Here is a 17,327-nt window from a genome sequence, read left to right as displayed (position 1 = left end):
CATATCATTAATTGCCATTCTGATGGAACAAAAAACTACATGAATTTCTTCTCTGTTTATCAATATCTTCACAGAACTTATAGACAGACAACACTCATGTAGGAGTATTGGTGGCTTAGTGAATTGGTAGTAAACTTGGACAAAGGAATTCCTAGATTATTGTATTATGGAGTTGGTTGTAATTTGTTAACTGTTTTCTCTATTACTGTAGCTCATAACACCCCTAGCTGGTTCTTTTTGGCACTTATGTATGATACTTAAGAAAAAAATGTTTTCCTTCTTTCAACAAAATCAATACTTTTAACTGTATTAGAGGCTTCTTTGTTGAAAACTACTGAAAGCCTATCAGTGAGCTTTGTGGCAGGCCTAGTGTGAGTTCATGCAAATATTTTCTATGTTGATATTTTAATAAATATGTTTCAGTGGGTGATTTGCTAAAAGGCTCAAGACAGAAACTAGAAACATTTGAAATATCAGAATTTCACAGGGAAGAGAACAATTTCTTCCCTTGTCTGCTTCTAATCCTGTTTGTCAAAAGTGATACTCTTTCAGAAGGCAGCTGTCAAAATTGTCTGAAATATCTAATGTGGTAATACATGACAATTGCAAAAGGTGACTTTCTGTGTCAATGTACATCTGATATTACAGCTGTAGATCCTGGAAAAGCCTGTGACTTTGTAAGCTAATGTAAAAAACGATCTGGATGGATTTTAAAGGAGTTGCATACTAGCCATGATAATCCGTTGTCCATTATAATAAACAACTTCACTGTTTCAGCTCTTATAGGCAGAAGACCATGTGTGCTTGGTTAAACTTTTTCAGTCTCACTGAAGAAATGAGATTATTAAATGAGTTAGATTGTGCCTCCTTGAGGTTATGATTGCATTAGCTAGGGTGTTAAACATAACAAAATTTTAAGTAGCAGTAAATAGATGAAAGTGATAAAAAACAATGCAGGTACATGGTGGGTTCCAACTGCAAAAATAGGTTATACTTAGCTGTACAAAAGAATCAGTTAGCCTATGGTTTCAGCTGAACAAACAGACCATATTTAACCCCGATGATATGTCATCCTTTTAGGCCTGTGATGCTTTTAGTACGGCTATCAGACTACATTCAAGTTACCCTGATGCTTTTTATCAGCGAGGGCTGTGTAGAATGCAGCTCAGACAAGCTAAGTGCATCCAAGATTTCAATCGAGCACTTGCCCTTTGTCCATCACATTTCCAGGTAACATAAAGACTCCTGATTGTTTCTGTGAGGCATTTTTGGATGGGTTCAAAGACTGACAGGTTTTGCATTTATGGGTGTATTGCCTTGTAATCTGCCAGCAAGCACATGGCAAGCATTAAATAAAAAAAATTACAAGCTTCCTAAGATGTTTGTTTTATAAAACTTGTAATTTCTGTCTTCTATTTAACCCTGTTTTATAATGCTAAACAAAGCTGGTTTTTTTTACCGTGTCATCATTCCATCTTCATCTCTACAGGCGTATATGAGTCGTGCTGCTTACTATGGAAGTAAAGGTAGATACTCTAAGGCAATTCTGAATTGCAATGAGGCAATCAAAATTCTTCCTAACAGTGTGCGAGCTTATTTTTATCGAGGAACTTTAAAGTACCAAAATAAGGTGGGACTGTCTTTTATTGTTGTACTTTTGCATTCTCCCTTAAAATGTAATGTATCTTACTTGACACTTTATAATGGTGAAATAATGGTAAACGTTTTGCTGATGGAAACCAGGAATTCCACTTTATTATTATACTTTCCATTCCCCATTGAAGCTATTCCCTGGTTGTTCTATGTAACTGAAAATGATTGATGGGTTGGAGAAGCTACTGAGCATCTATCTGGTTATTGTCCTCTTAATTTCCACAGAATAGATTCTTACTTAGGGATAGACTGAAGTACCAAAACTCCACAAAAGATACCTTCTATGTTAGGTTAAGATATAAAATGTAAGCTAGTAAAATTAAGGATTGATTATGTATTGCAGTATATGGATGTGATGTAAGAAAACACTAAGAATGTTTCTTTGCCCAGTCTTTGCACTAATAGAACTTCTGAACAAGTGCTCCCATTGCAGCAAGGACTGCAGTAAGTAGTCCATAGAGGATATAGGGAAACGGTTGGATGCCTTCCAGTACTGATGAAGAACCAAAATGTAAAACTATGAAATAAAATTTTACAATAGGCTATTATTTGAGGAAGAATAGGTAGTGCTGTGAACTCTGAATTACAATTTATACAGTGTTTTTTAATTTGCAGACATTTAAAACTGCAATTGAAGACCTTTCAAAAACTATTGACCTCAACAAAACCTGCATTTTGGCATATTATAACAGAGCTGTCTGTTATCATCAACTAAAGGACTTCAGAAAGGTATGGTATTAATGTTTTTTCAACATCACATGAGCACTCAGTTGTTCATATTGGCTAGTAACCTGTTATTGACAATTAGTCAAAATTTCTGACCTCTTGCAATGTCTTCCTGAATGCTTGTGCTCGTCAGGAAATTGTTTTTAAAAAAAAAATGGCTTTTTTGGTCTTTACTATCATATTAATTACATTTCATATCCCTTTGAAAATATGAGAACTACATCCAGAAGAAGACTACATCAAAACAGGGATTTGGACTACATCCAACCCTCATTCACAGCCCTGTTTTTCTGGATGTGTTTATACTTCTGTCAACTTGTCTGTGACCTGCCTCTAAGTGTTTCTGCTTTCTGCCTTTGTTATAAAGCAAAGGGAACACACAAGCACCATGCAGCTTCAGACTGGGAACACAATCATGTTGAACTGTCTTTTTGATGGGGCCTGTTTTCTGAGACAGGGCTAGTTCCTAAGTATTTGAGCTCAGATGTCTCAAGTCAAATTGGTCTTGGGCAAAGGCCATTTGTGCTTAGAGGTTAATTGGCCAAGAATGATGCCGATGGGTAAAAAAAAAAAAAAGATGATTACAGTAACTGAAGGTAAAAGTGAAAATGATAGTTCCTTCATAAATAAGGTATTATAAAAATTGTTCTTTGCCATCACTCTCCAGAAAAGCCACTTAAAGTATAGGGGAAATTGCAGAAAAAATGTAGTATATTACTGAGAGAAGAAATTTACTAGATCTAAGAACAACTGGTTTGTTTTCTTTAAATCTGTTTCTAATATCTAGCTTAGTTGAGAAGTGACAAAGAATAGAATTTTTCTTAAGTGGCTAGTATATGGAATACTGCAAAGAAATTTTTGTCATATTAGCCCTAAATAGTCTAGTTATTCTTAAGTATACTATGTAAGTTCATTCTTCAGGTGAAAAAAGACTTCAGCTAGAACTTCTTCAGACCAAGCATTGTTGAAATACTGTTCAGTTTAATAAATTTGAGAATTGAGTCTACCTAGTCATGTCACTATTCACTGTTTTACAACATTTACAGCCAAATTTAGTTAATACAACTAGAGCTTAGATTTTTCAATAACAATAAATAATATTTGAAGATACGTAATTTTAAAAATACCTTACTTTGACAATAAATCATGACTAATTAATCTAGAATAATTTGTTTGTTTTTTTAATAAGAATCTGGACATAAAATTTAGCAGTAGAAGCAATTAAGTTTTATTTTGAACTCTGAAATTTATATAATGACAAAACAAGTTTTATTTTTGTCTATTTAATATATTTGCATTATCTGTGCTTCTGTACTCTAGGAATGGGTATCTATGTAATTATAGGAGGCTCCAAATTCAGGTAAATTCAGTCTGCAGACAGTGAAACATTGGAACAGCCACACTGAAGTTCATGCATAGGCACATGATTTGTAGGAATTTGAAAGTGTGTCTTAAATTTTGAAGTTTCTTTGTATCCCTCTGAATAAATAATGGTTTAAAATAAATTTTATCTTTTTGTAGGCTTTGAAAGATTATGGAATTCTTCTTCTGCTTGAATTGAGTAAGGAAATAGCTTTTAAAGTGTTAATTAATCGTGGACTACTCTACATGGAACTTGGTGATTACGCTAATGCATGCGAGGTACAAAATCCTTCATTGAGTAAAGGAAATTTAGAGTTTTCTGTAAGCCATTGCTGATATAAAGACCAGCTTGAATGTTTTTATATTGTTCTGAAATAGTTTGTGCCCAGTTCTCATTTGCCCAAAACCTAATATCAGCCTGGCAGTGAAGATGCCAATAAAATGCAGTTTTACTTGTTTTACAATTTTGTGCTGCTAGAATGAAACATGGGAGTTGCACAAAATTTAATATTCAAGAACCTGATTTTTCCTTCTTTTTTAATCTTGAAGTAATTTACATTGGTTCCAAATGAGTACTAATTCATTGCAGAAGCCTAAATAAATGGAGGTTCTGATTGAGTGGGCTTGTTCTGTTCCTCTGGGTGTGCATGTGTGTGTGTAAATGACCATTGTTGTTGAAAGGGCAGGAGGGGTCAGACCTCAAGATAATTTTCTTAAATGTAAGAAAATAGTATGTGTTTCTGACACTGACTCGCAGTGCAGGTGACTCTCTCATTCAGTGGGTCGCCACCTGATATAGCCATATAGGCTTGAAACCTAACGGAGTTAAACATTACTCTTTCACACACATGTGATTTTATTTTTGAATTTTAAATAGTTTTAAAGTTTTCTAAAAGTTTTATTTTTTCTTGCCTTAAAAGCAGGGGTATTTATTTTCAGTGTAGGTGGTGCGTTCATTGCTTCCATTGCGGACTAGTAATTTTAAAATGTGTTATCTTCTTTATGTGATAGCAAAAATTTCAGCATAGGCATTGTAAAAATTGAGTAATATTTCTTACTTGCAAATAAAAAATGAAGAATGAATATTAATCCCATTCCAATGACCCAGAAATGTTCTATTGGAAGTGCACAATAAAAGCTCTTTACAGTTGGTACATCTTAGATAGAAATAATTTAAGTAGGAATATTGTCTTATGCTTCAAGATGCAGTTTGATCAGAATAGTTCAGGAAAGAGGCTGAGGTGGTACAAACTGATATGTAGGGCCAGTAGAGACTGGGGCAGAACCATCAGGATGAGCAAAAAGTTCTTTGAATGGGTTGTAGTGAAGACAGATATACGAAACGGTAATTGAACAACAGACACAAAAACATAACAGCTAATTTAAGAAAAACATAAGTGATTATAAATATGCTTGAGAACTTCTTCTGTATCAGTTCTGAGAATATTTTATTGCAAGGAGTATGTCTGTGTACATGTATAGTACTGATTGAATTAGAATATAATTACTTAAGCACAGATACATACTACTTGAAGTGAGTGTATTCCTGAATTGGATACGCTAGAAGAAAAAGGAAAAGTTACAATTCAGTCTATATAAGATCTGAATTGCTGAATAAAGGTGTCTTTTCTTGTTGTTTCTGTGAAGTGTGTGGTTACCTGTGAGGATAGCACCTTTGGCTTAAGTAAACCAAACCCGGTCCTTGGAACTTTGACCCTGCTTTTGCTCTGCTCCATACACAGAGCAGAGTGTATACTCAAAATCGTGCATGTGAAGAATCCCATTAGCTTTGCTGGGTATTCTTTGAAAGGCTTTGCTGGATGGGTACTGTGTGTCTCAGTAGTTTTTTAAACACAGACCTATAATTTTATGATAGCGTGTTCACCAAAAGAGAGGTTTTAATTTAACAAAATAAATATATGTATCCGCACATCATTATTGTGCAACTTCTGTAATTCAAACAGTACTAAAATCTTCCACATCTTTTTATTTTTACAATTTGAACAAGTAAAAAATGCTTTCTAAGTTGTGGTTCAGTGGATGCATCAGCTAAACCACTCCTACTACATATTGATTGCTTTCCCATGCAGAAGCCTAAAGTGCTTCCCTACATCATAACTAAAATGATTGTATTTGATTTTAAAAGCACCTGTACACTTTTTACAATTGAACCACATTTATCAAAACCACAAACAGTCTGAAAAGTGTTCTGAATGTTAGTGAAAGGTAAAGTCAAAAGCCCTATGATGTCTTTCACTAGAACAGTGTGCGTAGTGTCTCCCAATGCAAATATGAGTTTGGTTTACTACATTTGTCAAAGTAATGACAGAAAGTAACTAGATAATTTTATTACTGGAAGAGTTCTATTGAAATTGCATATAGCAAAATATATATTCTATATATATATATTTAACAATAGCAGTTGAGGTACAGTATTTCTATTAAAAACAAACAAACAAACAAAAACCTTTCTGGAAGGTTTTGTTCTGGAAATGTTGCATCCAGCTTTGTAGGAAATACCATGATACCACATAAATTTGGAGATTTTTGTTCTATCAAAGTCTGGGACAAGAAGTATGAAAACAGCTAAAAACATCTCCAGTACTTCTGAAAGTATAATGCCTTTGTCAGAAGTCATCTCCCTTTTTATGTAGAAGTTTAAAATTGTTTAGCTATAACCACAGTTGTAGGTGAAGTGAAACAATATTAATTTGCGTGATTTAATGTCTGTTCTTTTCAGGACTTTAAAGAAGCAACTTTGCTTAATCCAGATGATAGCCAGATCTTTCAAGCTATTGGAATCTGCTATCATAAGTAAGATATGCAGTTTTGTTTGATACAGAGTAGAAAAATGAAATAATTCCTGAACTTTATGTTCCTGTTCACCTTTTCATAGTGAGCACACTGAGAACTGGGGGAGGGGAAAGTGGTGAAGACGAATGGAAAAAAGAAAATTAGACATTTTTCAAGTTTAACAACTGGTATTAAAATCTTCTGGTATCAAGCAACTATGTGTTCGTGACGGCATCAGGAGGAAATACTAGGATGAGGAAATAGAACCAAGAGCAGGACTGAAGAGCAAAGAATTATGAGATAAACAGGTATTATTCCACACCCTCAGGTGGAATATGAAGTAGCTATGAAGTTGTGTTGGTTTGTTCAGAAATAGTTAGGATGCAATTTGTACTTTGTCCTTTAGAGAAAAGCAAAAGCCTCAGTGGCTTCATCAAGATGAGATTTATTTAGAAAGACTAAATTAAATCTGTTGATCACTTAAAATAGAAATAAATTGGAAGAAATGTACATTAGTATCTTAGTCTACTGATCATAGTGGCACTTGGAGTTGATAGCTCCTATTTTACACAAATATCACCTATGATAAAAAGGAAATTTTAATAGCTGTCTGCCTACTAGTTTAGTCTAATCTATTTTATTCTGCAGTTACTCTGCCAGCTAACACTGCTTAACCTTGTTGCTGCTGAGGCAGTGTGGAGGTGAACATATTCAGGATTGTAGCATCAAAACTTCTTGTGTTACTATACCTGTAGCTAAGGGCATAACTGGCTCCATCTTTCACAGTGTCTGGATGATGTAGTACTCACACAGGAATGCTGAATCCTGCTTCTGAGAACTGAGGATGTGATTTTGGTGCCCATGTCTGTATTCAGCTATCAAAAGGAGTCACTAGTAACTATATAACTCAGCTGTATAACCTGTTTTAAGATGCATTTGGGATCCATCCTGCAGTCTCTAACCTCATGACTGCAGGATTGAAATGAAGCCCCAATTTGTTTTTGCAAGTGGTGTGCTTTTAAAAAGCATTTAGTTTACAATCCTTAAAGTTATTTGCTAGCTAAATCTATTTAATCTTTCCTTTTTTGGTAAAGAAGTCACACTGTGCTTCAGGTAGACACAGGTAGCTTATATTCAAACAATATCTTATCTTCCAGTATCATCTTGGTAAAACAATTTTGTACTTTGACACATTAAAGTTTTTGCTTTATGTGTAAAGATACTTACTAGCATTCATTGATATTTCAGATATTTAATCCTTTTTATTCCTACCCAGTATACCTCAGATGCATCAAGTTTTATCTAAGGATGGAGTTCCACATTTGGCTTACTCTTACACCAGAATTGCCTACGCTTAGAACCCTGAATACTGTCTCCTTTTACCTTGCAAGTTTAGCATAATTTGGATAAGTTCAAGAATTGGTATGTGAAAAAACAAAGAGAAGGCTTGTATTAGAAGTAAATTATTATTTATGGCTGAAACATCTGTGCCTGAACAGACTACCAAAACCATGTTTGGTCATGACATTTGGACAGCATGAATGACTCAGATAAAGTCTCTCTGAGTACAACTGTTGAAAAGGTGAAATCTTGGCCCAGCAAAAGTTAATAAGAGTTTTGCCATTTTCTTCCTCAGGCCAAGGAAATCAAACTGAAGTCTTCAAGGTCTTAAACTGACTACCTTCTCTGTTATAACCCTCAAGGAGCACATACTGAAAGCAAACTTAAGGGGAAAAAAAAAAAAGGTGTCCCTTTCAGTCAGAATTGAACTACTTTCAATGGGCTTTATGTGGTAGTATTTGCTGATCATTCATAAATTAAGAATTTTGGTTTTAGAATTTTTAAACAGCAAACATTTATATATCTATTTTTAGACTTCATGAGTTTGAAGAAGCTGTGAGATCATTTGACCAGGTTCTCAAACTAGATCCCATTTCTGTGGGTGCCTATGTTGGACGAGGAAATTCATACATGGAAAACGGACATGAGGTTGGTCGTAAACGAGCGCAGAAAGATTTCTTGAGAGCAATTCACCTGAATCCAAGGTGTGTGAAAGCCAGAATTTGCTTAGGATACAACTTGCAGGTAACACAACAAAATTGATTGGCAATGCTATGTTTAATCAAACAAAATGACATTATTCTTATATGCTTACTTTTATGTAATACTAAACATAAAATAATCCATGTACTTAAAACAAGTCTTATGGCATCTTCTTTCTTTTTAAGTAAATGGATAGACCATTATTTTCTTTTCACTTTTGTGCCCAATCTTGTTGGAGTTCTGCTCTTAAATAATGATATTATCAAGTAACCTTACACTCATTTGATTTGCATATATGGTTCTCTGATAAACTAACATTAAGAACTGGCCTGTGTATGAGCTACTTTACTGAAGTAGAAAGCAGCCAAAGTGTTGACAAATCTGTGTAAAACAAAATCTTATATATCCTAATTATCCAAACTACACTTAGCAAATCTGCTAAAATCCCTTGCTAAAAGCCATATTATATAATGATCTCTGAAAACTACTTACCTGCATAAAAATGAACTTCTATATTAGCAAAGGGATATATGATATGACTTGACAGTTTTTGTCTGTGTCTAATTCCTCTCATTTAGTTACTGTGCTTTATTATATCCACTTGTCTGAAATGTCTTGAACTGTCATGAATCTTGTTGCCAATTATTTTTTGCTAATGTAAACAAGGGAGTAATGTAGTAGCCTGTGTCAAGTGGTTTTGCATAGGTGTCATGCAAAATTCCTTTTACAGCTTTGCCAATGCACTTGAATTCTAACTAATGCTTTCATAGTGCTTTGGGAAGTACTGTGCAAGAGAAAAACCTGGAGTGTCTAGATTGGTGAGTAGGTAGGAATAAGATGTAGGCAGCAATTAGACATCTTAGGTGCAGGAGGCGACCCAGACATAGTAGCAGGTGCTTAATTTCTGAGAGGCCTAAATCTCACTAGATGCCTTCTCTTAAGCTTTATTATACCTTTTGGGGCTCACACATAGACACACAGAATCATTTAGGTTGGAAAAGACCTTTAAGATCATCAAGTCCAACCATCAACCTAACACTGCTAAGTCCACCACTAAACCATGTCCCTAAGCACCTCATCCACACGTCTTTTAAATACCTCCAGGGATGGCGACTCAACCACCTCCCTGGGCAGTCCGTTCCAATGTCTGACAACCCTTTCAGTGAAGAAGTTTTATCCAGTCTAAACCTCCCCTGGCACAACTTGAGGCCATTGTCTCTTGTCCTGTCGCTTGTCACTTAGGAGAAGAGACCAGCACCCACCTTGCTACAGCCTCCTTTCAGGTAGTTGTAGAGAGCGATAAGGTTTCCCCTCAGCCTCCTCTTCTCCAGCCTGAACAACCCCAGTTCTCTCAACCGCTCCTAATAAGGCTTGTGCTCCAGACCCCTCACCAGCTTTGTTGCCCTTCTCTGGACATGCTCCAGCACCTCAATGTCCTTCTTGTAGTGAGGAGCCCAAAACTGAACACAGTATTCGAGGTGCGGCCTCATCAGTGCTGAGTACAGGAGGACAATCACTTCCACATGTGGAGAAGAATTTTGATGTGGGGAACTAGATGGTTCACCTTCCACCTTTTCTTAATTAATCTGTATATTAGGTAAAATGTTTACATTTTGCCTGTGGTCCCAAGTGGTGTACTTGCTCAGAATTAAGCACTTCCTTGACTGTGCTAAGTCCTTCACAAGGTACAGTATACCAGAGTTCCATTTGACCATCCAGGGGAGGTACTTTTGCCGAACAATCTAGTGGTTTAATTTTATTGCTATGTGAAGTTCAATATATAAGTCTTCAGGTCACAAGCTCATCTATATCCCATCAAGAGGGGCATAAAGGGCAACAAGAAAGGCTTCTACAAGTACATCAGTAGCAAAAGGAAAATTAGGGAAAATATGGCCTGCTGTGGAATGTGACTATGGATGCAGTGACAAAGGACATGCAGAGGTACTCAATGCCTTCTTCACCTTGGTCTTTACTGGTAAGAGTGGCTTTCAGGAATCCCAAGTCCCTGTGACCAGTGGAAAAGTTCAGAGTGAGGAAGACTTACCCTTGGCAGAGGAGGATCAGGTTAGGGAACATTTAAACAAAATGAACATATACAAGTCCATGGGACTTAATGGAATACACCCACAAGTGCTGAGGAGCTAGCCAACATCACTGTGAGGCCACTCTCAATTATCTTTGAAAGGTCATAGCAATCAGTAGAGGTTCCTGAAGACGGGAAGAAAGTAAATGTCACTCCTATCTTCAAGAATGGCAAGAAGTAGGATCTGGGGAACTACAGGCAGGTCAGCCTCACTTCAATCCCTGGAAGGGTGATGAAGCAAGTAATTCTGGAAACTATTTTTAAATGCATGAAGGACGAGAAGGTGATTTGGAGTAGTCCGCATGAGTTTATGAAGGAGAAATTATGCTTAATCAACCTGATAGCCTCCTATGATGAGATGACTAGCTTGGGGAATGGGAGGGGAGCAGTGAATGTTGTTTATCTTGACTTTTGCAAAGCTTTCAGCAGTCTTTCCTAAGGTCTTCATAGAAAACCTGGTGAAGTATGGTCTAGATAAGTGGACAGTGAGGTGCAATGAAAACTGGTTGAACTGTCAGGCTCAAAGGGTCATTATTAGTGCCATAAAGTCCAGCTGGAGGCCAGTCACTAGTGAAGTATCCTCAGGGGACAGTAATGGGTCCAATACTGTTGAACATCTTAATGGCCTGGATGATGGAGTAGAGTGCACCTTCAGCAAGTTTGCAAGTGATACAAAATTGGGAGGAGTGTTTGATACACCAAATGGTTGCGCTGCCATTTAGAGGGATGATGGGCTGGACAGCCTGGAGAAATGGCAGACAGGAACCTCATGACGTATAACAAAGGAAAGTGAGAAGTTCTGCATCTGGGGAGGAATAACCTCATGCACCACTACAAGCTGGGAGCTGACTGGCTCAAAAGCAGCTTTGCAGAAAAGGACTTGGGGGGAGTCCTGATGGACAATAAGCTGAAGTTGTCAATGATGTGTCCTTGCAGTAAAGAAGGCCAATGATACCCTGGGCTATGTTAGGAGCAACATTGCCAGAAGGTCGAGGGAGATAATCCTTCTCTTCTACTCAATACTGGTGAGGCCACATCTAGAGTACTTTGCCCAGTTCTGGGCTCTCCAGTACAAAAAAGACATGAACATACTGGCACTCATCCAATGAAGGGCCACTAAGATGATTGAAGCATCTGTCATACAAGGAGAAGGGAAAGAGATGAAGGCTTAAGGGGGAATCTTATGAAGGAGTATGTTCTGATGAAGGAGTATAAATAAAGTGGAGCCAGGCTCTTCTTAATGGTGCACAGTGACAGGACAGGAGGCAATGGGCACAAACTGAAATATAGGAAATTCCATTTAAACATCAGAAAACTTTTTTTTACTGTGAGGATGATCAAACGCTGGAACAGATTGCGCACAGATGTTGTGGAGTCTCCATCCCTGAAGATATTAAAAATCTAATGATTCATGGTCCTGGGCAACCTGCTTCAGCTGACCCTGCTTTGAGCAGGGGGTTGGCCTAGACAATCTCCAGAGATCCTTTCCAAACTCAACCATTCTGTGATTCTATGACATAGAAGAGGTAATACTTGCAGTTAAAACAGTTGTGACAGATACATTACATAGTTACAAAGACAATAAGTATTGCATAATTAACAGGATATTTGAATTAATTTTTTTCTGTAATTTAGTTAACTGCTTTTGTAAACACAAGCATGCTTCTATTCTCTGCTGTAATTTTTTAAGTGGGACCGTTAGTATGTTTGGCATTTCTTATGTTTTATTGTGGACACATTGCAATTCATTTTAGGCCCTTGGAAAGTTTCAGAGAGCATGGAGGCAATTTACAGTTGCCATTTGCATTGATCCAAAATGCCATGCTGCATATGATGGACGAGCTTCAGTCTGTCTTCAAATGGGTGAAACTTTTGCTGCATTTCAAGATACAAATGCCGCACTACAGGTAGATATTATTTTAAAGTGATTTTACTAAAATCAACATGTTGCTATGAAGGCAGCCAATACTGTACAGCAATAGTAGCCAATTTGGATTAGAAAGTGCAATTCAATTTTTTTCAAAGTAAATCTGTCTTTGAAAACCAGAATAAATTACTGTAGAAGTGTAAATTTTCCCTGGCTAAGAATGCATCTACTTCTTCCTTTCAGCTCACTACCACTGCTCCGCTGCTAACAAATCGGGGTGTCATCAATCAGTTAATGGGATATCTACCCTGTGCGATGAAGGACTATCAACAAGCTATTTCTGTTGACCCCAACTATGCATTAGCCTATTTCAATGCAGCAAATATCTACTTCTTTAATCGGCAGTTTTCACAGGTAAGTCTACAGTCTGTCTTTATACTGCCTTCAGAACTTTTTTCCTTCAATAAATAGTGTTGGTATAAAGCTGTCTTTAATTGTACTTAACATGAAGCTTTCTTACATTGAATTTCATGCTCCTCTACCAGGAGATGAATTAATCTGTAGTAATTCATAATAAATAATTGCCCTACTGCTATGTATTTTATCATTGATATGAATGAACTAAGATGCATGACAGCTAGGATACACATCAGAAAAATTTGTAAATAATTGAGATACAAAAATCCCACTGATGTTCAGTAACTCCCCCCCCCCCCCGCCCCCAACTCCCATACATTAAAAAACTTGCCTGGATTCACTATAGCACTGTAACAAGGAGAATGAAAATAATCTCCTGCTGATGAGCTTTAATCAAGAAGTCAGATCTTTCTCCTGTTACCACAGTAACTTTGGAGTTTTAAATCACCTAATTGTGCTTAAATACAGTGGGTATCTTCAAATACAGATGAGTTGGGTACTGAAATTCCTCTTGTGAGAGAATTTGAAATCTGCTTGAAGGCAAGGACCATTTATTTTTCTCTGTGTGAGGAGGCCCCTGCAATGACTTTTCCTTTGGTTTTCCAGTCACATTTCCTGGGCGTAGGCTCAGGCTTTTATTTGATTGGAGCTTTGTGGTCCACCAGCTGTGGAAACCCAGAACCAGCCTGAAAGCTTCAGCACATTTCATCTACTTGAATTAATTCTCTCCTAGAGTTGCATCTGTAAATACTTCAGCTTGCAGTTCACTTATTAAGGAATTCATCATGTATAGTACAGGCTTGGCATGCAATTTTAAACCTAGATTGTACTTTGTACAGCACAAGAAATAGATCATGTAAGAAAAAAAATTAATGTTCTTGTATGTTTCTCTGAGTTAAATTCCTTGTTGCTCTTGAGCATTAGTTAGACTTGGATCGGAAATTCCTTAGAAGTCCAAGGTCAGTGCCCTGCATATGGCTGCCTCTGTGATCATGTAATCGCTTTTCTTATGCATCTGGTATCATTCTTCCATGTCTGGTCTTGCATAGGCTGTTCTTCCTCTTTACTGTGTTTCTGTGACTGCTTACTGTCTTACAGAAGCTGTCTAATTATGAAGAAAGAAGTTCAAGAATAGGTGTTGCATTATAAACTATTTTCTATGTTAATTCAAATTGGCCTTAGTGTGTAGCTTATTTCTTCTGCTATAATTACAATAGAGCGTAAACAGCTTTTATTTTTCAAAAGTCTGTCTGGGTGGTGGTCGACCTATTTGTGGATAAACATGCTGGTGCTGTCTCTCTCTTTTCTGTGCACAAAGAATGCTGAACAGAATGAGTAAAGACTTAAGAATACTAACGGCTTAAAGAAACAAACTGGAGTTTACACGTTGTACATAAGCCATTTCCTCAAATTTTAACAGTGTACTTTGGCTCCATGTCATATGTTTTGTAGGCCTATTGCTATTATTCCAAGGTATTGCAACTTGACCCAAGAAATGAATCTGCTGTTATGAATCGTGCTATTACAAATACATTACTAAACAATATTGAAGAAGCAAAAGAAGACTTTGAGAAGGCAATTTCTCTCTGCCCATTCTCTGCAGCAGTGTATTTTAACAGGGCAAATTTCTATAATGGATTGAAGCAATATGAACTAGCAGAGAAAGACATTTCAACAGGTAATCTTTATTTACCTGTCATGATTATGTTTTGGTAGCATACTAACAATTATGATAACAAATTACTTGGCTTTATTACATGATTCAGAAAGTATGTGTGTATTTTTGCTAGTACATTTTCTGCCTAACTTGATCAGATATTACGATGTGATTAAAAAGAGGAAGTTAAAGCAAACATGCTAATTAATTGTGGGTTTTTTCCATTCTCAAAATTGAAAGAATATGTAAAGTAGAAAATAAACTGTTTCATATAACGTGTGTCATTAGCAGCTGAACAGAGCCCCATTCTAAATGAAATTGTGGCAAGAAGTTATGGGAAAATACTTACCAAGTCTGAAAAATTTTTGCGAGATTTTTTTGTGTGTGTGTTTATGTGTTAGGATATTCTAGGTGCCTAGAAAACGGCATTCAGGTAGCTTATTTTGTATATAAACATGAAATTTAATGAATGTGCTCTTTGTAGGACAAGTTTTGAAACAGTATTTGGCTTCCATAAGCTTTTATGTTGGGAATAGATATGGTTCATAGAGAAGAAGAACTGAATCAAACTTTCATCCTGATCTTAGTAAAAACCAAACCTTTGTTCAGGTTCAAAACAGCTGATCTATATTACTCCGTTGCTGCTTCTGTCATTGCTACTAACATGAGATTAAGCAACTCTGGATAGAAAGACAAACTTCTTCCAGTAACTAAAGCTATGTTTAGTTTGTGTTAATTTTATTGAAACAAAATTTAGTAACGTGACTTTGATTTGACAACACCTGATTGCACAGGTAATCATCTTTCCTAAAAGGATAACTCTCTTTAGATTTTTTTTTTTTTTTTTAGAAATTAGTTTACTTTTACAGTAGAATTTGTCAAAATAGTGGTTTTACTTCATGGCTTTCATGAAGAATGTTTTCATAGTGTTAAATAGTGAAAATTGACTAAACCTGGGAGCTGATTGATTTTCGAAAAATTTTCTCTCTAAAGCAGAATTTTAGAACAGCAGATTAAGCTTTCCAACAAGTACCTAAATCCTTTTTATACAGTGGAGAAACTGAATAAGATATTGGGTCCATTGCCATGTTCCAGAAGTTGGATGATGGTAGTTTTTGCCTCTTAGATTTTGCTTGCGTTTCAGAGGAGGCATAGTTTCTGCCATTGGGGCAAAATTAAAGTGGGATTCATAAATGGCATCAAAAAGAGAAAAAAACCTGAAGTATAAATAACGTAACAAAGTTGTCTACCTCTTGATGTAAAGTTAATGTATGTAATATGTTTTCTCTTGTGAAAGCATGTCTGCAAAAGAATTTGAGCATTGCCAAAAGTTTTTGGACCATGCTTCTCTTTACAATCAGGTGATGATGTTAAAAAAAAAAAAAAAAAGCCTAACATTCTATTTCTTATTTTTACAGCATTGTCAATTCAGCCTAATGATGCCTTGATGTATAAATTTAGAGCTGATATTCGTGGTAAATTGGGTTTCAATAAAGAGGCCGTAGAAGACTACAAACAAGCAATCAGCATTCAAGAACAGATTGATTCCATGTGAAAAGATACCTGTTCTCATACCACTTCGGTTCTATTTACAGATTTCTCAGACCTCTAATTAAAAAAAAGAAGTCAAACATGCAAGAGAAATTTGTAACTTATCTTCATTTTTATATATTCTACACACATTTTATTCTCCTAAATAATATAATTACCTTGATTGAGTAAAACTAACCAGAGTTCTTTAAGAATAGAATGTCACATTTAATTTTTGAGTTTTAGATTGTTCTTTATTTGTTAGTGTCAAGAGATAATTGATTGTGTTGTGTGCAAAATGAATGACAGAGAAGAGGAATTTATAGGCAAAAGACCTCAACCATATTGGTTATAGAAGGATAAAAGAGACTACACTCCCCCTTGCCCCCCAAATATAAATGCTTACAGTGTTGCTAATTCTATGTCACCTGGACCATCTGGGAAGTAAAAATTCTAAGATGGCTACCAAATGCTTGTGATTGCTAACTAGGTCTCATTTTCTTCCTGATTTTCCTTCTATACCGCTTCATAGGAATTCCTGTTCCCTGTCACTCACATGGTAGGGGAAAGCCATTGTGCAAGGTCCATCTATTGGACCAGTGTGACAACTACTGCAAGAACTAAAATTTGAGAAGGACAATTCAGTTTGTGATTAAAAAGTTGAGGTTACTTGCTTCCACTTAAATATATCACACTGTGCCAGCTTGAAGAGGTAGGTAAAAATGCATGACTAAGAGATCATAGTTTTGTGTTCTAAGCTGTAAGAATGGGTTTAAGAACAGGCTCTCACCTAAACTTGGAGATTGAAATGTGAAGCTGTGTGACAAAAATTTAAAAATTGTCAGGCCCTACCCATGTACTAAATTAAACTCCGAAGTTTGGCATAGTATGGTGAAGATAGCAAAGGAATGAAGCAAAACAGATGTCTTTGTCTCAGAAAAGAGAAAAAGGAGGAGTCTTAAGGTCTTATTCAGCATGCGAGCAGCCCTGTGGTTTCAGACAGTGGGAAGATTTCTAAAGGCACAAATGGCACTTCAATGCATAATCCCAGTGGTATAGGAATTGTATGTGTAATTTCAGTTTAGGTTTACATGTAAAATGCTTTCAATTTTCCTCTTGAAAGAAAGCAAAAGGCAAAGGTGAGAGGGACCTTCACAAAAAAATAGACCTAACACACGCTGATATGTGACTGTAAT

At 36.3% G+C, this 17,327-nt stretch overlaps 1 protein-coding gene across 1 annotated transcript in view; it reads left to right on the top strand.

Annotated features, from left to right (window-relative positions):
* Nucleotides 1–16,156, top strand: part of TTC6 (tetratricopeptide repeat domain 6) — a 71,880-nt gene extending 55,724 nt beyond the window's left edge. Inside the window, exons 24-33 of the mRNA XM_059819535.1 lie at nt 1,081–1,230; nt 1,490–1,630; nt 2,269–2,382; nt 3,901–4,020; nt 6,482–6,555; nt 8,409–8,619; nt 12,415–12,567; nt 12,771–12,941; nt 14,397–14,622; nt 16,020–16,156. Coding sequence (XP_059675518.1) covers nt 1,081–1,230; nt 1,490–1,630; nt 2,269–2,382; nt 3,901–4,020; nt 6,482–6,555; nt 8,409–8,619; nt 12,415–12,567; nt 12,771–12,941; nt 14,397–14,622; nt 16,020–16,156 — 1,497 coding nt within the window. The remainder of the gene's footprint in view (nt 1–1,080; nt 1,231–1,489; nt 1,631–2,268; nt 2,383–3,900; nt 4,021–6,481; nt 6,556–8,408; nt 8,620–12,414; nt 12,568–12,770; nt 12,942–14,396; nt 14,623–16,019) is intronic.
* Nucleotides 16,157–17,327: the final 1,171 nt, after the last annotated feature.

This window comes from Gavia stellata, chromosome 7 (genome assembly GCF_030936135.1).
Source record: "Gavia stellata isolate bGavSte3 chromosome 7, bGavSte3.hap2, whole genome shotgun sequence".
In the NCBI taxonomy this organism is placed as follows: Eukaryota; Metazoa; Chordata; class Aves; order Gaviiformes; family Gaviidae; genus Gavia; species Gavia stellata.
This window is presented reverse-complemented; position numbering and strand designations above follow the sequence as displayed.